This window comes from Acyrthosiphon pisum, chromosome A1 (assembly GCF_005508785.2).
Source record: "Acyrthosiphon pisum isolate AL4f chromosome A1, pea_aphid_22Mar2018_4r6ur, whole genome shotgun sequence".
Classification (NCBI taxonomy): Eukaryota; Metazoa; Arthropoda; class Insecta; order Hemiptera; family Aphididae; genus Acyrthosiphon; species Acyrthosiphon pisum.
In genome coordinates this window covers 30124944-30147142 of record NC_042494.1, presented here as the reverse complement: position 1 = coordinate 30147142, position 22199 = coordinate 30124944, and the positions used below count along the sequence as shown (strand labels likewise).

Genomic DNA, 22199 nt, shown 5'->3' with positions numbered 1-22199 from the left:
ATATAAAATTATGTAAACATTAATGTGGCCTTGGTACTAGAGATTTACTATTATTGGTAATGAACATCATTTTAATGATTGGGGAATTTTTAGCAAAATTCGTTTTGCATATTGGCGGGTAAAAATAATCTTGTGGCCTAGTATTGCCAGGAACACGAGACAACGAGTCAATGAGCCCTTCTAATAATTTGGTAGTAAAGTTAATAAACAATTAACACACATTTTTCGCACATTGCTTGCTTGATATGCTGTATTGCTGTCGCACATTGTCCTCGATCCGATGATTCGCTTTGCCTACCAAGGAGGCACCCAGAGTTGCACCCAGAAAGAGTTATTTTAATACGAAAGTGCGCGGGCTTTGCTTGTAGTATATTATACTATTATAGGTACATAAATTCCAGTATTGCGCAAGTGCCACTATAGTGACGATAATATAGTTAAATATAGTCCGACTGAAGCCCCAAAGTCTCACTTTTAATGACAGGGCCCTAGTTTTAGTTTTTTACACTTATCCTATTGTAATCAAAATTTGTGGTCGATAAATTGTCGGCTAATATATTCTAATATTTGTAATGAGTCATGTCTCATGAATCATGATATGAAATAAATAAGTACAGGTACATTAATTTATCAAGTTAAAAAAATATATACTATTTTAAACGTTTGGTTTTAGTTTGTATTAATATAATATATTATAAAAAACCGGCCAAGTGCGAGTCGAACTCACTCACGAAGGGCTCCGTACCATTATCAGCTATAAACATGTCGGCAACACTGCTTATATTATATATCCTGGGATTTTTAGTATTTGTTGTTATAGCGGCAACAGAAATACATAATCTGTGAAAATTTCAACTTTCTAACTTTCATGGTTCATGAGATACAGCCTGGTGACAGACGGACGGACAGCGGAGCCTTAGTAATAGGGTCCCGTTTTACCGTACGGAACCCTAATAATATAATATTATTAGACACATATTGTACACAATACACATGTATACAAAATACAAATATATAATGTATGGTTCTATACTACTACTATTAATTATTAATAATTATTAGGTACCTATATCCTTAATCTAAACATATTATCAGTAGTGCAACGAATTGCAAATATTCCTTACTAATTTGATATACTATATGGGTTATTTTAAATTAATAGTTTTGTTTGGTGGGACCCAGTGGTTAGAGTGGGGGGGGGGGGTCGGAGGAGGACTGAGTCCCCCTTCTTATTTACGGTAAGACTATGCGTCCCCTTTAATTTAAGTCTCCAAAGTCCGGGGAGACGCTACTAAATTTTAGTAATTTATTAAATGGTTTACGTACACACACAAAACGATTATTTACTGAATTTAGACTTAGACTTTTTACCACACTGGTTATACTGTATACCTACTTGTACTTATAAATAACATTTACATAGCTTATGATACATTGTAATAATTTAAATAAATTAATAAAAGAATATGAATAGTTATATTTATTATATATTATTTTTATTTGTTTTTTAATGAAATGTTTAAAATTAAAATGTAAACACATATCTTTTTTAACATTTCAGACAATGAATTTCAATTTTTTTTTATTTAGCAGTCATTATATTATGTTCATTAATTTGATTTTACATACTATTAACATACACTTTTTATGAACAAATTACAAAGGTGTATGAACGAAACAAATTATACCTGGTGGGTAGTGGGTTTCTTAAAAAAGTTTAGTTAGATATAGACTTTGGAAGAACTCAGGAGCGCTCCTCAATTTTTGGTGACTTTAGTCCCCCTCAACATTTTTCCCACTTTAACCACTGATGGGACCCGAACAATTGAGACCCCTCAGTCATCATTGCGGACAAAGTTGTCGGTAGGTACTATAGGCACAGTTAAAATTTAGAAGCACTAAGCAGTAAGCACCCCGCCCTCCAGTGACGTATGAATTTACGATGAGTATATTATTATTAAACGGAGTGCGTCGTGCGTGTGACGTGTGTGGTGTGTCCCTGTCCCAGTCACACTCCTACACGGCCGTCGGCCACACGTAGAGATATCGTCGGATCGTCCATTCGGAATTCGTCGACTGTCGGCGGCGCACGGTGACGATGATGACGGCGGGCCTTGCGCCTCCGCCATGTTGCCCCTCCGTACAAGCGCGCGTGCGCGCGTGTGTTTTTATTTTATCATCTGTGTTTTTCACACGCACGCACACACCCGTGTCCCGTAGACCGTAGTACACACAACATACATGTCACCTCGCGCGTACCTACATAATAATATTATAAATAATCAATTGTAATTTATTGTTTATTATTATTAATTACTATTTATATTTAGCATAATATACTGTGTAGACAAAATATTACGTAGTAGTAACTAGTAACTGCTGGAAACTGACAACTGTCAATACAGATCAAACGTGTAAATATTGTAAATCTATAATATCAATAAAAAAAAGTTTAATAAAATATAATTATAATCGCACACGATAACGATGATACCGTGTTGGAGTTTCGCGTTCCCCCTCTTAGAAATTAATTACATTTTTTCGCTATGGAATTGACCGTCGCGACATGATAATAATAATATTATTATTATAAATATACACACACACACGACAGTAGAGCTTGCGACAAACACACACACACACACACACACATGCACGTCGTACACTGTATACACGCAATCTCGACTGGCTATCACGACATCACGTCCGGTTGATCGTCCAGCGATGCCTGTCGACTTGAAATTCGCGACCGTCGACGGCAGAAAATCGTCCGCGACCTCGACGACGACGGCGGAAGAGAACCGTCGATGATCGACAGCGGTACGAGCACCAGCAGTTGTACCAGTCCGTACGAATATCGCGGTAAGTCTCCGCGACGCGCTGCCATACCGGAGCAGTGATAACCGCTCCCGGCCAAATCCTCTTATTGCGTTCTTTCGTCATCGCCGTCGGTTCCACAATGTCGCGCGCGCGTGACTCACACACGTCGCTCCGTCATTGATGGTGGGCCCCGCCGTGTCGCCAACACATTACACGCACGGCCCGACCGTGTCACACCGCGCCTTCGCTCCCAACGGCGAACGGTGGTCCGACCGTCGTAGTGGTCCCGTACGACTGACCTGACTCTGCTTGTTTTTTGTCTGTTTTTCCGGCACGGGTGCAGACCGCTATGCCGTTCCCGCCTCCTCCTCCGCCGCCGCCACCTGCAACCCTCTCGGGCCCACCGCCGCCGCCACCGCCATCGTCCGGACCGCCAGCGTTTGGTCCCAGCCCGGGCAAGAAGGGTGGCAACCCGTTGCAGGCCAGGGACCAGCTGCTGCAGTCCATCAGGCTCGGCAAGCCCCTGAAGAAGACCGTGACCAACGACAAGAGCAGCCCGCTCGTCAACAGTGAGTACCTACTTAGTGCGGTGGTGTGGCCTATCCGGTCGCATGCCCCTTTTTTCATTTTGCTCTAGGCCATTGCCTTGTTGTTTGACCACGACAGAATATTGTTGTCTGCTGTAATGACTTATGCAACTAACTGTTATAGTTTGCGTATTGGTCAGTGTTTTGTACGAGACTCAATAACACAAATTATGCCTGCAGTATTTCATTTAGTTGCTTATGTGAAACGTTCAAGTATGATTTTTAATAATATAGATTCACCAAAAACACCTGTAAAATGTAATGGTACGGTAAAAAACGGAGAAATGAGTTCTATAGCTGCACGAACACCTAATGGCTTAGCAGAGTTGTTTGCTGGAGGCATGCCTAAACTTAAACCAACTGGATTAGCAACAGGTATGATAATAATCTGATAAAATCAGAACATTTGAAAAATTAGAATTAAATACAGTACCAGATCAGTGGGACAGAAAGACAAATTACTTGTTAATTTATATGATTAGAAAACCAGTTTTGACTTATAAGTTATAGATAAATACTTATAATCATTTTCTAATGAGCTTATTTTATCTTGAATGACTCAAATCTTTCCGTCCTATACTGTGAACACTATCAATTATGCAGCTGAAAAAACAGTTAAAAGTACTAGGTGCCTTATACTTATTTAACATTTTGTTAACGTATGTATTCTTACAATTTTAGATCCTACTTTTTATTGGGAGTGTGTATTGAAAAGTTACCTAACTTGGCCCAATAATTTGTATAGTAAAATACAATTTGAAGCTTTATCAAAATATTTAAACTGTAAACTTAATTCGGAGATATACTTAAATATTATGTTTTATGTATTTTTATTTAATGCTTATAATAAAAACTATCATTAAATTTGATTATATTCTGTTAATATATAAATCTTGTAAGATGTTTGTACAGTTGTTGTTTTCTGATATTATAGATGCCTATTAAAGTATACTTAACATTAAAAATTGAAAAAATTACCTTCATATTTTAATTTGATAATAAGTAATTATTCATGATTACATCATTACTCTACTTTCTTATTATTATACTAATGATGCAGAGTATTATATTTGCAGATATCAGTTTATTTTCCATATTTTAAATGTGATAAAAATAATAAATGGAAACATATTTTATTTGTACCAAATTTATTGTACTGATTTGTAAGAAATTTCTTTAAATGCTTTAATATTTTACGATTTATCCTTTGACTATAATTTAGTTAAAAATAATTAATACATTACAATCATTGTATAGTTTTGACATCTTAATTGAATAAGTTATACAGAACTCATCAATGTGTATTGACTTTCTTAGAAGTTAGTATATTATCTTTATTTGTTATGCCATTAATTTGAGTTTAATTTCCTTATATTGTAATTTGTTTTAATCTCACTGATGTACAATAATGTAAATCAATAATCTTGTATGTGCTCAATTAATTTTAATTGTTAAATTGCATTTTTAAATGATAATAAAAGAGTAGGTAATTAGGTTTTGTATTATCATAGTCTTAATTTATACTTAAATTGTATCTTATTTATTTTAAAGAGTTATGAAATAAATTTATAAATTTATTTGTAAAATCTATATTTTATAATATATTAAAAATTACAAATGTCATTTTATATTTTTTGAGATGTATGAAGGGTGATTATTTTATATCACAAACCTTAAAAACTATGAGAATTTTGAAATTTTAAGGTTGTTTAAAAATAACAAAGTAATTTGTTTTTAAATATAAAAAAAAAATGATTTGTATTTCAAAAGACTTCACAATAAAAAAATCACGGTGTGATTATATTCACATTTATGTTTTAGAGTAGGAAATTAATAGAAAAAGTAACAATTCACACAAACTAATCTATACAAATTGAATATGCTAACTAAGACAATCTTTAAACTATATATTTGTAATTTTTTGTTATTTCGTATACTTTTTTTTATTGAATTCTTATTGTTTGTAGTTATATAAAATTGTTTGGAATTTTTAATTTCACTGCGATTAATTTGTTAAAATATTATGTAAGTTGCTACCAGTACTGTCATATTTGCTTCACATGCATTTCTTTTGTTATTAACTGTATTTAATCTAGAATTTATATTTGTGCATTCTAGATAGTTGTACAACATAATTGTGTAACTACTTATCATATTTAAACTGTTGTTTCTTAAAATTGAGGTTAAAACGTTTATGAAGTACCTAGATGATAAATATAATAAATATATTATGTATTTACCAACATTGGACTATTTGTGTAGGTATTGGTTTGATTGATGTTTAAAAAAGTTTTTATTGTAACCTTGATCAGATGACCTAATTTTTTACCTGGACCTAAAAAAGGAAATGTTAGCATCTGCCATCTTGTATGTCAGTTAGTTATGCAGTAGGTATTTCTTCACATTTTTATTTATTTCTCCATTTAGATGCAATTGTCATATAGATGTACAAAGAGTGAATAGTTTGTAATGCATTGATTGATTTCACTTATAACATTACTATATACAAATATATTTTGTAACATGAATTTATTGAAATATTTTGTATTAAATAGAAAAGATTAAAGATAATTGTTTTATTCTGTAGAACAATTTTTATCAAGATATCAAAATGTATTATTGGTATTTAACAGAATAAATTATTATTTATTAGTAATTTTCATCTTATTTTATTTTCCAATAAGCTATCAAAATATGTAAAAAAGAATGGTTATTCTATAATAATATTTGATGTAATTAATACATTTTCTTTCTTATTTATATCATTATATTTGTTTTTAATTTTATTGGATTACAATACTTGTTATGTACTTACTGTTCATGCAATATTCAATAATAAATTATAAAACTTTATTAGAGGAAAAATATGGGATATTGGGATATCTATGTTTATAACTATTTTATTATTTTTCTAGTTAATAATATTATAGTTTAATATAGTATGATTAGATCACTCTGAAAACTTATGACCAATACAAATTTTTAAAATAAATAATAACTCACTCATTCTAGGACAATCAAGAACTCAAACACCACAAACAAATAATTTATCACCGGTCTCATTGTTTAATCAAACAACTGCAAACTCTTCTCCTTCTAACACAAGCACTCTTCCATTACAGAAAGTAAGCTGTAGGGTTAAAGAATGTGTAAATATAAAAAATTGATAATTTTATTTTGGTGTTATTAGAAAAATGATGGCATAAGAAAAATTCAAAATGATATAAAATCGAGAGGACCACCTCCACAACCACCACCATTCAATCAAAAACCAACTATTCCTTCGGTAATTTTATTCAAACAATTATTTATACATTTCTTTTTAATTTTATTCATACAAAATTAAATTTTGGTTAATTTTTTTCTTGTAATTTCCAGAGTACTTCCGAACCTGTTTCAATTATACCTCCCGGTGTTGGTCACAACCTGACAGGCAGTGTCCCTAGTCTTGTGTCTGATAACGTGGCAGGCAGAGGTCCTCCTCCAGGTGGATATGGCAAACCAAATGTAGCCCCAAAACCTCCATCTATCAGGCCAGCCGTGCCTACAAAAAAATCAACGTTAACAGTTAGTTCAATAAATTTAGTTGCTGCAGCTGATGGGCGAAATCTTGTTTCTAGAGCACAAAGTATGAGGATACCAAAAACACCTCCAGTTGCTCCAAATAGTCAACGTATGTGTTCATATAATATAATATCTTTGATAAATAAAATTTTTATTTTTATAACTAATATTATTTTATACAGCACCTCAATTCAATAACATGACCATCAGTAGTAAAAATCAATTACCTTCTTTCCATCAATCACAAGACAGTATTTTGAGGAGTTCTCCAAACCCTCCACCAAATGGCCAGTGGGGATCACGGACGTTACGACCCATTAAACATCCAAATACTAGGCCACCACCTCCACCCATCAAGGCGCCTTTGAATCCACCCGTGTGTGCTCCGCCGCCACCACCACCACCACATCGGAGTGGGCCTCCTCCACCACCACCAAATGTACCCCCTCATAAAAGCTACCAAAATAACAATGTAAGTATTGACTAACAATTATTTAAACAATTATAATCTATAGTTATCAGTTGTGTATTTACAGGGGGAGGGATTAATGAGATCAATTTCTTCCCCCCTAGGCTGTATATAATATGTAAAAGTTTTCGGAGTGCTAATTTAAGGTCTCTAATTTTAAAAGCGGGGCTATTGGATAAAAATATAAAATCATATTCCCTCTCCAATACAAAAACCTAAATGCGCCACTGATTGTTATAAATTATTTATATTTGTTTAGGTAATTAATGGAGCTCCCCCAACACCTCCAACACGTCATTCTTCTATGCGAAATGGACCAACTTCTGTTCTAAGCATGTCTCTTTTGGGTAATATAACTAATGACTAATAAATATGAATTATATTAAATGTGAAAATATAATTTTGTAGAGGAAATGGAAATGAAGTTTTCTACCATGTTCAAACCAATGGTTAGGATTCCATCGCCTCCAATTTTCCAAAGAGTAGATAAAATTTATAATAGCAGACTAGTCGGTAAGGATTAACTGAAGAGTAAATTCATTGAAAACTCAAATTTGTACCTAATATTAATGTCTGATTTCAGTTGCAAAACACCAAGCTCCTAAGCCACCAGGCTATTGAACAGTATAATTTGTTTTGCTCAAGTATGAAAGAAATGTTGGACTTATATTCCAAATATTTTACTTTCTACATAGGTTTGTATGTTAAATAATTTTTTCCTCGTGACGAAACTATATTTTTGCTTGTACAAGTACAATATTATTTCTTTTAAACCAAAGGCATTATTGTGATAAAGATAATTTGAAAGTATCATTAATGGTGAAGAAAAAGAGAAAAGTATTTATTTTTTTTTGTCTAATATTTTTGTTTTTACATGAATTATTCCAACAATAACTTTATACAATACTATTGTTATTGATATTATATTTTTAGATATACATTTTAAGTTTAAATTATAACATTTTGAAAAGAAACAATTTCCCAAAAATTTGTGATAATATTTTGCACTTGTTATCGTACTAAATGTTGTGCTTTTATTTTTATACTTAAAAGTTAAAACCATGGTTTTTTTTTAATGTAAATTAACCAAGTATATTAGTTTATTTTATGTGGTCTTTACTGCGTTATCAATTAGAACATTTTTAATTCTTCAAAATTAATTTGCCTATTTGGCGTTAAGTTTTATACCATATTGGACAAAATTCAGTCAATTTCTTTTGTTTGTTATGAGTTAGCATTACGTTTGCTAAGAAGGGGGGGTAATATATATATTTTATTTTATTGATAAATTATATTACATTATTATTTATTGCATATATTATTATTTTACTTAATCTCTCCTAGTCATAAATTTAGATAAATAATTGTGTGTACACTTGCATTGTATATAATCATTAGGGAAAGGGTTAATGAAAATTATATTGTTGAATAAAATTTAAAACATAAATATAATCAAAAACAACCAACATAAATTTCCTATGAAATTTGTTTGGTCTTTGTATCATCACATAGACTATCAATTTGTTTTACTATTTTATTACTATTCCTTTCTATGACTATCCCTAGTACGTCAACAACCATGCAATCATTTTTATTCATAGATAACATAGTTTATATATTTTTAAATGATAATTTGTAATTAATTTTATTGCGTTTTATAGTTTTACAGTATATATTTATTAACATGATTGCATGTTCAAGTCTTTTATATACTTTGTTTAAATACTTTTAATTACATAGTACGCAATGTTTGTAAACTATTTAAAAATGTAATTTTAACAACTTATGGTTAAAGTGTTAAACAATATCATACACCAAGATAAGTTACTGTTGTTGTTAAGAGTTCTATTTGATGTATAAAATATACACATAATAAAATGTATTGATTATTATTATTTAAAAAACATTATTTGTTTTAAAACCTTTTTTCAGTTAGCATTTATAATAGGTTTTGTTGGCTGTGTGTATTTATAATTTTTTTACTTTTATTGTTTTTTATTATTATTTTTCATTACTTTCAATTCCATTTTTAGATTCTGAGCGAAGCGAATGATGTTTATTTTTTTTTTTATCCTGTAAGCAAAATTTCTACTAGAAGGAGTGCGTCGATTTCAACATATAGTATATTATCTTTTAGCAAATTGGATCAAGATGGTACTTTAGAAGTCATTTTTCGATTTTATCAATAGTCTTTTAACATAACGGGAAAAACCACCAAAATACCTTATTGTTAAGCTATTTTTTCTAAGGCTTTTGTTTATCACCATAGAAACTAGTACAATTTTAAAATAACCACTAAACACGGGATATCGTTTAATATTTATTATTATTTCTCTGTAATTTCGAAGATAATTATGAAGGATCGAAAATTTAAAATAAGGTTCTTTGTAAATAAATTACTTTATTCACAATAATATCAAATTTACTTATAGTTATATATCATAGGCTGACTGACCGCCATCTCTCAGAATCGATTTTTGTATTAAATAATATATCATTGGATTAAAATTTAACACCATCCATTACAGTGACCCACTCGTAACCTACTGTACAACAGAGCAACACTCATATGCCCACCTTTTTTTTTATTATGTCTTATAAATCAAAACTGGAGATTAAACACTTTAACAATAGTTATCTGTAGTTATTTAGTTTGTTAATTAATTACATTCATAAATACTGAATTTGAGTTACTTTTTAAAACGTACCTAGTAAGTAGTAGTTACTATCTTTTCAATTAAAAGTTGGTTGACCTGTTCTTACTATTTAGTATTTACTAGATTTTTATAGGATGCAATCTTGAGTTTTAATCTTATAATTTGATAATTAACAACAAGCAAAAAATATTTTATACCAGCAAATACTACTTTTATCAAATGCAATTTAAAAAAAAAAAAACATTAATTTAATATTATTAGACAATTATTAATTATACTGATGGAATTTTCGGTATTTATCATGTTATATTAAAAGATTGGAGGGCCAAGTATTATATTTATAGTTATAACCAAGCCCGGATAAAGGCATTTTAGGTATATAGCAATAAATAATCAATAATATATCACTTTATTTATAAATTATAATTTACAAGCTTTTTTCCTAGCTAAATAACCATCGATTTTTTTTAGGTGATTTATTTAGTGTACATAGCCTATAACGAAAAAAGTAATGGACAAATTAGAGGCCCCTAAATAAATTCTAAGTTTCAAGGCCCGGGGGACATGGCCCCTCCTGCCCCCCCCCACCCTTAATCTGGGCTTGGTTATAACAACTAATTTCCTTTATGGGATTCATTTACCACTTATTTTTCCTAAATAAAATAATTTTTATGGATATTTAATTTCTAATCTTCTCAATCTACCTATTTATATTTTAAATGTATGTAAATATTATTTCCTTATATGAAATTGAATAGGAAAATACCATAATTAAAACTGACTATATAGTGATGAATAGTTATAACTGTCTATAAATGTTTTGAAGAGGTCATCAGTGGTCAAAAAACTTAGCAAATGGTTGTTTATCGCTTCAATTAAATTTGATATAATATACTGAATCATTTATGATGTCATTATGTATATATGTGTCATCATTGATTTTAATGGCTCCATACAAACTGTTATTATGTATTTTAATAAGCATAGAGTAACAAATAAAATAAAAATATAGTTTTATGTATAATATACAAAAATAATAAAAATTAATAATAACAAATTATGTAGGTATCCAGTTATTTAAAATAAGTACAAATGAACAATGGAATAAAACTGAGATTGGGAAAGCATGTTCTTGTGACCATCATTAGTTAAGGTTTTTGCGAAACTGAAAAATAATATTTATACAAAATTAAAACTGATTTATAATAATTCATATGTCATGTGAAAATTACCTTTATATGCATACTCTAGGGTAGTGGTGATGTTTTGCATGTCATTTTCAATGGTACGTGTCCAGTTCTCAACATCGCCCAACTCCTTAAGAGCACTATTAAAGTTGTCGATCAGTGACAGCCATTGAGAAGTTTGTTTGGAAAAGACGATTGCACTCTGGTGTAATTGTTTTGCTTCAGCATCAAGTTTTTTTTGATTGAGATACGCTTGGGCAACACTAATGGTAATAATTATAAATCAATCGCATAAAAATATTTCACTAGTTTTTGTTAATGATCAGTATCGCAGTAACTTGATATATCTTTAAAATTAAATAAATATATTTTTCTTACCCAACATTAAGGTGTTCGACCAGTGCATTGGTTAATTCATTGGCTGCGTTCACTGCCTCTTTTCTTTTAATATCTTGAATAAACATTATGTATTATGATTATGATATTAAATATAACCCAGAATCATAAATGAAGATTTTTATATTATAGGTCACACCACCAGGTAAAGGGTAGTTATGACAATACATAGTTACCTTGGCTTTCCTTGCGGGCAGCTTGTTTTACTTGATGTTCTTTAACAAGTGAAGATAGCATTTTAATTTAAGCAATATTTCAATTATTTTCAATTAAGATGTGGATTGCATAAAGTAAAGGGCTATAAACATATAAAAGTAGTATTATAGTAGGTACTCTAAAAAAGTAATTACTATTTAGCCCAGTTTGAAGAATGTAAATCGTAAAAACTAATATTATATTGAATTACTGAATAGCGATTACCTAGTACCTACTGAATAGTAACACCACAGAATAGATAACACAGAAAATAGAAATTAGAATGGTATTATCATTTGTTATCAGTTATCACTAAAATAACCATAACAACGTACAGTGATAATAATATCTATTTATTTGTTATTTTGTTATAACTTACAAGTGTTAACTGTTAACCCGCACAAGCACTGAAATTAAATTGTTATGAATTTATTGTACTATTAATAATTATTATAATTTTTACTGCATAAGGAACCTGTGACCCAAAATGAGTTCAAAGTACAAATCGCCACTAATAAGGTCCAGGAATACATCTGTAACTTCAGACAACTCATCGCCTTTTCCAAATGTAGAATCGCCGTCAACCCCAATTAACAAAACATTAAAGGATAACATTTTGTTGTATGACAACACTCCTCAACAATCACCTGTTGAACAGAGTTGGCGAGGACGAGGTTGTAGTTCACCGAGATTTAATAGTCCACGATCCAGAGGGAGAGGATCACCGTATCAATGGACTCCCAACAGGTTTAACAACAGCAGCAGTTCAGATGTAACTAATTTTATTAAAATAAATAATAATACATACAATGTATTGTAATATAGCTTTAACTTTAAAATTTTTATTAATAGCATAACAATTCGTATGGTTATACGCCACGAGAACAAAATAGTCACTCCTCATACAGACCACAATTTAACAAATATAAAAATCAAAATTCTAACGTAAGTTATAATTTGTAATATAATATTATTTAATAGTGCATATTGTACATAATTGATATACTATGTACATAGTCTATTTAATTAAGCTTTATAAAAAATATATTTATGTTCATTAGTATTGCTAATTTGTTTTAGAGTGGTCGAAATTGGAATAATGATAAAAGTGATGAGAGCTACTTTCATCCATCAATGTTGGAAGATCCGTGGGCATCATTGCTAAATAATACAGAGAGCTAAAGTCTTACAATATGAATAAATTATGAGCTGTATTACTACCAGCGGTTTTATATCTTGGTATTCATTACATTTAAGTGTTTAGCTTTAGTTATAAAAAATTAAATATATTTAAATATAACTATATAAATGACACGTGATATTTATGCCTTTGAATCTCAATCTTATCGCAGTTAATATTCATAAACAATGTAAAAAAATATTCAGCTAGAAATGACAAAAACAGTTTATTTTTTTAAAATTATTTAGGTTATTCCTAACCTTTTAGAAAGAATAAAAATTAATTTGAATCGAGTTCTTTAACCCCATAAATTTATATATTATTAAAAGAAATTAAATCTCAGGATTGAATACTGAAGAAGAAGAAGAAAAGAAATTAACTTAATTTATTTTGATTATAAGCTATAAATATAATTTATACTCTACCTAAGTCATAATAAAATGTGGGTATCTTCAGTTTACACACATTATTAAAACTACAACTTATTTTCATTGAGCACACATTTTCATAACTTGTTTGAACTCAGATTATAATTATAGATTGCTATATTTCCATTATTAAAATGCCTATGAAAAGCTTTGGCTCCGTTTCTGTGCTTGATTCTTCATTGTTTAGTCTTTCAGCACACATGGATAGGTTAAGTTTGAATTGGATAAATTATATTATGTAAAAACATAATCAGAGAAGTATTCAAGTATAATTTACTAGGTGTATAGATGGAGCAATAGCTACTAAATTTGATGAATGTTATTTCTGTATGTTCTGGTGGCTAACTGAATAAATATTTAAGTAATTTACCTGCATAAGAATTATTATTTTTATACTTCCTTCATCAGTGGCTATGTAAATAGTTATTTTATACTATAGCTTCATGTAAAAGTAGGGGTTGGGGATCATAGTAATATCTATGTAGTTTTATGAATTGGGCTTGGTTGTATCCATCCACATTAACACGTAAACAATTGGTTGGTAGGCATATTTTAAATAGTTGCTTAATAGAAAAAAGTGTATGTTGTTATAAGCTATAACTCTTGTTATAAGTTTGAACTGAACACCACAATCAAGATTGGACCAGATTAAATATACAACATAACATTTTTAAAATTGAGTAATGAGCATATTTTTGAATATGCATGCATTTTTTAATAATAAGTTGCCGTTTGAGGTTGTGATTTAGGAGTAGGTAGTACTCGAGTGCCTTGTCTCTATTAAGTACTAAAGTACTTTAGGTAGAACTTTAAGAAAAAAAAAATAGGTACATCAATGTTGGAGTGTTTCCCACATAGTTGTGTACAGTGGTCAGTGGCATATGATGAACTTCTAAAAAACAAAATACTATTGACACGTAAAAATAATTTTTCTAAATATGAATGGTATATAGCTTAGTAAATAATATTAGGCCAGAGGAAAATGTAATATCATAAATTAGTATGATAAATTAATATAAATTATTTTATTTAATAGAACTTAACCGCGATGGTATAATACTTATAATAGACACTACTCTGCAGGTAATTTTTAGTCTTAGTATAAAGAAATCAAAACATTTTTTTTTTTTTTAAATATAGAATAAAAACATTTAAATCCAAATTAAATTTTCATTATATCATGCATAATAGTTCAATAAAACAATTTTAAGTCACCAAAGTAATATATTTAATACGTTCTAGTTATTAAATATATTCTAATAAAAATATTAAGATTATTTGACAGTTTCAAATGAAAATGTATCAACTATTATATAAAATAAATGTATGCTTTAGAATAAAATAAAATAACTTTAAAGATTTTACTTATAAACAAATAGTTTGTATGTATTTTAAATTATTAGAAAAATAATCGCCATTTGTATGACTACATAATACTTATTACTACATAATAATAACTTTAGCAATCTGATAGCATCTGGGACAATTTTATATTTAAACAAATTTTATTTCTATTTAAAAATATTATAAATAAGCATTGAAGAATAATAGGATGAGCAGCTATGTTTTTCCATTTAGTTACGCAGAAAAACAAAACAAAAAGATGCTATCCTATATTTAGTATTATTATTAATTAACATAATATTCATTCATGAAAATTGAATTTGCTTAGATGAAGATAGTATGACACATAATGTATGAATTTCTTTTTCATTGAAACAATTCAGCGTCAAATTAAATATATAATGCTTAAATGGATTGTATTACTTGCTCCAGTTTTCTTCCTTACGTTTATTGTACTCTTCAAGTTCTTTAAGAAATACTGGTTTCGGCTTCATGGTTTTTGAAGTAGTTCCTCTGCAAAATGGACAATACCATTTTCCTTTAGGTTTCCTACTTATAGACACGCAGCCAAAATGACACCACTCAAGTGGACATAAATCATTATCACAGCCAACCATATCACCATAAGATATTTCTTCACAAATACAGTAAGTTGGTTGTAAATCATCACCATCACTATCAGAACTTTCTGATCCTGAATCTTTTTTTTTAATTTTGGCGGGCTGTGCCTTGGACTTTTTGGTTGATGTTGTTTTCTTTTTATTTTGATTAGTGCTTGATTTTCTTTCAAAATGTGCATTCATTTCTACGCTTTTATTTAATGTTGTGGATAGTTTTGTAACATTTCTTTTGGGGCGCTTATTAGAATTATTTATATTTTGTACGTCAATAGAATCTGAATCAATTTCCTTACAATCAGGCATCAGTTTTGACATTCTTTTATTTGAATTAATTAAACGTAATTTTGCAGTTTCAGCTTCTTTATAACTCATATTTAAATTACGCATGTTTGTTCCTACCATGTCCAATAGACATTCCGTAATGTTAACTTTTCTGTCAGCCAGGTCTAAAGACTCAATCAACATTTTTTTTATACGTTCTCCATCAGTAGATGTAAAGTCTTTAGTTTTTTTAGTAAAATTTTCCAATTTGTTTAAAATATGTGAGTGACGACAATCAGTTTCATAATAACGACTTACTTGTTTTTGTCCATCTAGAGGAAAATGTTTCAAAACATCGTCATAATTGTCCAAAAAGCGATCAACTGCCTTATTTAATACGTCGTTCATAATATTTGTCTTTTACCTGAAAAATAGTCGAACAAATATTTATAAAAGCTATGTCAGTTGAATTTTACTAAAACTTTGTTTAGTATAAATTATAAGATTGTTGATATTTAGTTATTTTCTACCTACGTATAATTATACAGATAAGTAATACATTAGTTCTATATAACATATTATTAACAGTTTTCAGAAATATATTTTGCTTCAATAATGGAGTTACTCAAAATCTTGAGATTTTTTTGTATTACTTAAAGAGTATTCTAACGAGATATAAACTTCAGTTTTTCAAATAAGAGCCCTTTTTTTCTACCGTTAATTATTTAGGGGATAATTTCCCCTGAAAAAATTGGTGTGTCAAAATCAAAATTTGAATGAGTAGTTTTTGAGTATTTAAATTTGTGTACTAAGGATAATAATTCCATGATAATAGATTTGGAAGATATAGGGCTATGTAATATTTATCAATCAACATTATTTATAATTTGTAAAAATTGTTGTATAATAAATACTAGATTCATTAGGTATTACATCTATTTTATATTTTTGTAAAACCATATTTAAGGACTATTACCCTTAATATAAACATTTTAACAACTGAGTTCTCTACTCCTTTGGATTTTTGAACTAGGTACATCAACATTTTAAAAAAAAATTTTTCATTCAAGAATTTAGTCTCAAGAATTTGAAAATATGGTCTTTAAGATTATTTTAAAATTCCAAAAATCAGAATAATTTGAATATGTTTATCATTATATTAAAAAAATATGAGTGAGCATACCTAGTGAATTACCCCGTATATAATATATGATACCAATGGTGTAGCAAGGCAGTTTTTTTTTAGCCGTGGCTCTGTTGATTTTTGGGTGGTGGTGGTGGTAGATTTGTAAAATGTATTGCTTCTAAATTATGAACTCGAGAGTTGAGATATCAGCAAATGTTTGTATACATCTATTGTGAGTTGGTTGATTGGTGGATAAAATATATTTGGCTCCTTTAATAAATTAAAATTGTTCACTGCATGTCCCAAAAGTCTGTTATCACCATTTATTTAAATTTTGGTTTATAAATAGTTATGTAAAACAAAATTACAATTTAATGGCATAAATGTCTTGTACTTTTTAATAAAACAGCATTTAGATATATTGTTTTGCAATGAAAATAATTGAGGTGATATGGGATACAATTGGGCTACACCTAGGTACTTGTACATGGGCAACTAAAATAGATTAAAAACTTAGATTTCTAAAAAATATATGATATATTAGGTATTTATATGTTTATAGAAAGTTTATTAAACTATAGTTTAAATGGAAAACTATATTTAGAAAAACTATAGTTTTTTCAAGCAATAAAATTACACCAGGAAATAAGATATTAATATATTATGTGGTTAGAATTGTGTAGAAAAAATGTCCTTAAAGTATGTTCATTATTTGGAGTCAGTATTCATGATGTAATGTAAATAGTAATTATATGTAATGCAGTTTTTTCCTTCTTTTTTAATGAAATATAGTTACAACTTATGTCCTTTCTTTTACCATGGTTTACGCAAATGCAGTCTCCCCCTGATTCAATGGATGTCCCCCTCCCCCAAACTGGCTAATTTTCCACCCGGACAAAAAATTTAATGTTTAATTTTTTAATTATTATTATTGTTTATTAAACAATAATATACAATGCAAATCAATAAATGTACAAATGATTAAATTAAGACCCTGATTAATATATAAATATAATTCAATAATACGTCATAATAACACTATTGTCAATACAAAATTCACTAATATAACATTAGACAATAATATACAAATTACAAATGCTAATTAATAAATGTTCTGTTTACGAGATTTTTTTATTAAATACTTGTTAAATTAATGTATAAATATAATTCAATAATACTCTCACATAACTTTGGTTATCATTACCCATTTAATTGGGTCATAAACTAATCAATCCATAACGTGAATGATGATAGTCGATAGATGCCGATATGATGATCGTATATTTTAGGTAAAACAAAAGAACCTATTTTCCAACCTATTATTATGTGGAAAAAATATATATTGATTCAGGGGGGAAACGTCCAGTACCGCTAATATCTAGGGGAAGGCACGAGGGGATTAAGTCCAAATACCCACGAATACGCAGCTCCTTAATTATTAAGGCCCCCTTACTACTCTATACTAAAAAATAAAATAAAAATAATTTTCAATTCCATGCATACATTTTTACTCGAGTTTTTACTAGTGAACCTACTCTAAAACATATAAAAACAAGAGATTATTTTTTGAGGTTTTTCTGTAGTACAAGAAAAACTCGACTGTCATTACTGGCCATCAATCATTATGTTACAAATCAATAGGTATTAATGTTTGAAAACACTAATGCTGAATTTAAAAATTATAAAAAAATGCGACTTTGACAAATCATTGTAATTTACAGAATTAACTTGTATTTGGTAATCAGCTACCTACCTTAGATATTTTTGTTAAGTTTATTCCTGTTTTAGATGAGTGGAACGATGAATATATTGATTTTATAATGATGTGTGTTTTTTTTTTTCATTTTATTTTTTGTCTGTCATCACTTTTTAGGACAGTAAAAGTGCTTGGATTTTCTTCAACAGCATCTTTTCTGATAGGAAAGTGAATCTACTTTTTGGTACTTTTTTTTGGGGGGTGGGGGTCAAAAGTAAAAACTTCCTAGTAGATTCAAAACCGACGTGAAAAACAAAAGAAAAATGTAGGAAAAACGGGAATTTTTAACCTCTTTCTGAGTAAATGCGTTTTGTCTATGTTGCGCCCAAGAAAACAAACAGTACGCTGGCGTCCTCTTAACAATAAATGGAAGAATATACTGTGTAACCTTATTAGTTAGCTATTATGATTTCTAAATCATTGTCTAGGTAATCATATTCATTTGATAAAGATTACCTAGGTATTTTTATAAAGGAATCATTAATTAAATCAATAATTAATTTCTGTGCAAGTTGATAGACAATAGTGTCTCTTGCAACTTTTAAGCGAGATACAATTTTACCAAAGTGTGACATTGATATGGTTACATCTTAAGTGACAATATCTAGGTATATACTACAGATTGTGCGTTTAAGAATGTAAATTAACGGAAATGTATTGGGTCATTTAGGTTGCTCATTACGATATTAAAATAAATAGGTACCTACCTACAATAGGTACATTTTTGAGTTAATGCAATACAGTATATACTAGTCTATATGGCTATATATTCATACACTCAAGCATAAAATATTTTCAAAATACAAACCTCTTTATTTAGGATAAATTATTACTAATAGTTTTAATACAATTTCCACTTACCTTGTTGAAAGAAATCGATGGTTATTATTTTTTAGTTACTCCAAACCGTGGGTAATGAAAAACGGATCACATTAATTTAACCGAATTTAAATAACATGAATATTACGCAAAGTAATAAAAATATTTAAAAATAATGGTAATCATTAAGCACTTTATACTTTTATATAATGAAAACAATTATTAACCTTTCACTTCAGTGATTATTTTAAATAACGATGAATTATGGACCAAAAAATATAACGTATTTAAAATAGTTTATAATACAGTATATTATACTGGAAATACTAGATTAAACGTGGTTACGTTTATACAAATTACACGATATTAAGTTAAACAAGACGTTAGGTAAAAAGGAAACGAAGCAAAAGTTGACAAATCAAAAAAAAACAGTCAATACGAATTATACGATTTAAATTTTAGGTTAAAATCCTAGAAAAGTAAGAAAATGTTATTATTGTGCTATTTGTAAATTGTATAAAATAATATAAAAATAAATCAACTCGATCGGAATGAAAACATTGAATAACAGTGTAACCAACAATGACCAATGTGCAACAGTGGGTGTTTTATATTATAACCATTTTACTAATCCAGTAAATAAAGGCGCCTAACCAGCTCACGTTTACGAATAAAGTAAATAATGTACTTGTTACGCGTTACTTTCGGTACGTCGCGACGCACGTTACTACGCAACACTGCTTACACATATTTATAGCTCACTGTTAAATGTGATAACTGTAAACTGAAATATTTATAGTGGACACACGGTCCGAGTCAGGGGTGGATAGGTAGTATTTTTGTTACAGGGAAATATTTTAAGGGGCCCACCAACAGAAAAAAAATTTGATCGCTTCGCTCGCATTACATACTCAACCTAACAACTTAACTTACAAATAAAGTGTTGACATAAGAACTATTTAAATCATACTCGTATAAATCAACTTGTGTTAATCATTTACAATTTCATCATATTTTCAATACATTAATAATTTTGTTAACACTTTGCTTTTAGAAGCCACTTCATTAATAATTTGATTAGTCAATTCCAACCAACAATTCTTTTTCTATTGACATGAGCATAAAACTTTCTAATAAATATTGAGATAAGGTGCTCCTTTAATAATTTTTTATATATTTTAATTTTGAAAATCCACGTCCACATCTTACTTGAGTGACTGACAGGGTAAGTAGTAAGTAGGTATAGTAATATGCAGCCGTTGTAGAGACCAGGGTCCAGGATAAGCGTTGGTGTATAAATTATATTTTAATAAAAAATCGAAAATTCAAACTACACAGTATTTATTGCCAGCTGTAGTATGGGTAAATTTTTCTTCGTCTTCATCATCATATTCTTTACCAGAATTATATTCAATGTAGTCATAATTTTCACAACAAATTGTCTTTTTGAATTCACCCCACTTAGACATAAAGTCTGTGAACTCATCTCTTAAGGGGGCTGGAGCGTAATCCATTTTAAGGAGTAAAAACTAGGCATTTTATATTTCAAGTTAAATAGGTCATGTAAATGTTTTGAAAGTAAATGAACATTAATGTGTGTATTTCGTAGTACCGATCACGTTGTATTATAGCGGCATCATAATACGTCTGTCATCTTACGTATGCGCATGCACATGTCACCACTTATTACTTTATAAAATTACAAATATTTTTTTTCAAAAATACTGCCAGTGACTTCAATCACTACGCTCAGTAGGATGTTCCGATTTAAATTTTGAAAGTAGATTTGAATTCTCCTCTCAATTTACTATGCTTTGACTGTCGTACATTTTTCATATTCTATATCAATGTATTTCAATTTGAATATTATAAATATAAATTATTTTTACTCTGTTTGTTAGTAAATTTCTAAGTAAAAAAAAAATAAAAATCAGAAAAATAAAATTGTCAAAGCATAAGTAATTTAGTAACGAATTCAAATCTGCTTTCAAAATTAATATCAGATCATTATATCGGACGTAGTGATTGAAGTCGTGAGCTATGTTTTCGACCAAAAATGGTATCACGCTCCAGCCCCTTATGTGTTATAAAAAATTATATACCTATGTACTATAAAATAGATATTAAATACCCAATCATTTCCGACAAATTTGCAAGGCTGGGCATTAACGAGTTAATAAGTTAAAGTTAAGTTAAAAAGTTAAGTTACTTTTAACAAAGTTAATTAATGCGTTACTTTTTTTTTAGAAGTAACTTCTAACTTAACAAGTTACATTTTTCCCCATATTATTCAGTAACTTAACGAGTTAATTCATTTTATTGGCACTTCAAGTTAATTTTTTCCTAAACCACATATTTAAAATAAATTCAATTTTGTAAAATTAATAAATTAACCAGATATGTTATAGGGGTAACCGCGTCATTAATAAAAGAAAAATATAACAATTTACTCAGTACCTATCGGGCAAGTTAGTCACTTTTTTCAACTACCTAGTTAAAATTAATTTACTTTAATATAAAAAGTAATCAAGTTAGAGTATAAGTTAGTTTTTGAAATTTACCAAATTTCTAACATAGTTGGTTAGATAGAAGTTAGTTTGGTAAAAATAGTAACTTAAGTTAGAGTAGAAGTTAGATGTTGGTTTTTTTTAGCTTAAAATATAAATTAAAAAAACTATTTTTTCAAATGTAAAGCATTATATAAATTAATTATTAAGTAGGTGAGTAGGTAACTAACTTGAATTATTGGTGATGAATGAAAAATTAAATTAAACAACAGTTGTTTCTGTC

The 22199-nt window shown here is 29.1% G+C and overlaps 4 protein-coding genes across 8 annotated transcripts in view; 2 read left to right on the top strand and 2 right to left on the bottom strand.

Moving 5' to 3' along the window:
• The window catches only part of LOC100165614 (WAS/WASL-interacting protein family member 3), a 10362-nt gene extending 1027 nt beyond the window's left edge, over nucleotides 1–9335 (top strand). Inside the window, exons 1-10 of one of the 4 annotated variants that reach the window (XM_008181041.2) lie at nucleotides 2208–2862; nucleotides 3164–3389; nucleotides 3642–3782; nucleotides 6420–6532; nucleotides 6598–6693; nucleotides 6786–7080; nucleotides 7154–7443; nucleotides 7700–7787; nucleotides 7849–7953; nucleotides 8024–8278. In XM_008181041.2, the coding sequence (XP_008179263.1) occupies nucleotides 3170–3389; nucleotides 3642–3782; nucleotides 6420–6532; nucleotides 6598–6693; nucleotides 6786–7080; nucleotides 7154–7443; nucleotides 7700–7787; nucleotides 7849–7953; nucleotides 8024–8061 (1386 nt within the window). In that variant the 5' untranslated portion in view covers nucleotides 2208–2862; nucleotides 3164–3169 and the 3' untranslated portion in view covers nucleotides 8062–8278. Of the gene's footprint in view, nucleotides 1–2207; nucleotides 3390–3641; nucleotides 3783–6419; nucleotides 6533–6597; nucleotides 6694–6785; nucleotides 7081–7153; nucleotides 7444–7699; nucleotides 7788–7848; nucleotides 7954–8023 lie in introns of those variants that run through there. The other 3 variants (XM_008181042.3, XM_001947723.5, XM_008181043.3) reach the window with 3 other exon arrangements.
• A 1664-nt stretch (nucleotides 9336–10999) lies between these two features.
• Nucleotides 11000–12103, bottom strand: LOC100162818 (general control of amino acid synthesis-like). The gene is given in 4 exon segments (NM_001162079.1): nucleotides 11000–11262; nucleotides 11330–11547; nucleotides 11663–11735; nucleotides 11857–12103. Coding segments are annotated over 4 exon segments (369 nt in total). The 5' UTR covers nucleotides 11918–12103; the 3' UTR covers nucleotides 11000–11245.
• A 130-nt stretch (nucleotides 12104–12233) lies between these two features.
• On the top strand, nucleotides 12234–13196 carry LOC100569777 (M-phase-specific PLK1-interacting protein). The gene is made up of 3 exons (XM_003241872.4): nucleotides 12234–12647; nucleotides 12728–12820; nucleotides 12956–13196. The coding sequence occupies exons 1-3, from the start codon at nucleotides 12363–12365 to the stop codon at nucleotides 13055–13057; spliced, it is 480 nt and encodes a 159-aa protein (XP_003241920.1). The 5' UTR covers nucleotides 12234–12362; the 3' UTR covers nucleotides 13058–13196.
• Nucleotides 13197–14868: 1672 nt separating this feature from the next.
• LOC100158712 (inhibitor of growth protein 1-like) overlaps nucleotides 14869–22199 on the bottom strand; it is a 17157-nt gene continuing 9826 nt past the window's right edge. Inside the window, exons 1-2 of one of the 2 annotated variants that reach the window (XM_016801332.2) lie at nucleotides 19452–19869; nucleotides 14869–16132 (exon numbers count right to left, since the gene is read on the bottom strand). In XM_016801332.2, the coding sequence (XP_016656821.1) occupies nucleotides 15247–16116 (870 nt within the window). In that variant the 5' untranslated portion in view covers nucleotides 16117–16132; nucleotides 19452–19869 and the 3' untranslated portion in view covers nucleotides 14869–15246. Of the gene's footprint in view, nucleotides 16133–19451; nucleotides 19870–22199 lie in introns of those variants that run through there. The other variant, XM_001947616.4, reaches the window with a different exon arrangement.

What these genes read in the sequence shown, in the direction of transcription:
- LOC100569777 (XM_003241872.4), top strand. Translation starts at nt 12,363, where the DNA reads ATGAGTTCAAAGTACAAATCGCCACTAATAAGGTCCAGGAATACATCT. An exon ending in ACAACAGCAGCAGTTCAGAT is followed by an intron (nt 12,648 to 12,727) that starts GTAACTAATTTT and finishes TTTTATTAATAG; the next exon opens with CATAACAATTCGTATGGTTA. An exon ending in ATAAAAATCAAAATTCTAAC is followed by an intron (nt 12,821 to 12,955) that starts GTAAGTTATAAT and finishes AATTTGTTTTAG; the next exon opens with AGTGGTCGAAATTGGAATAA.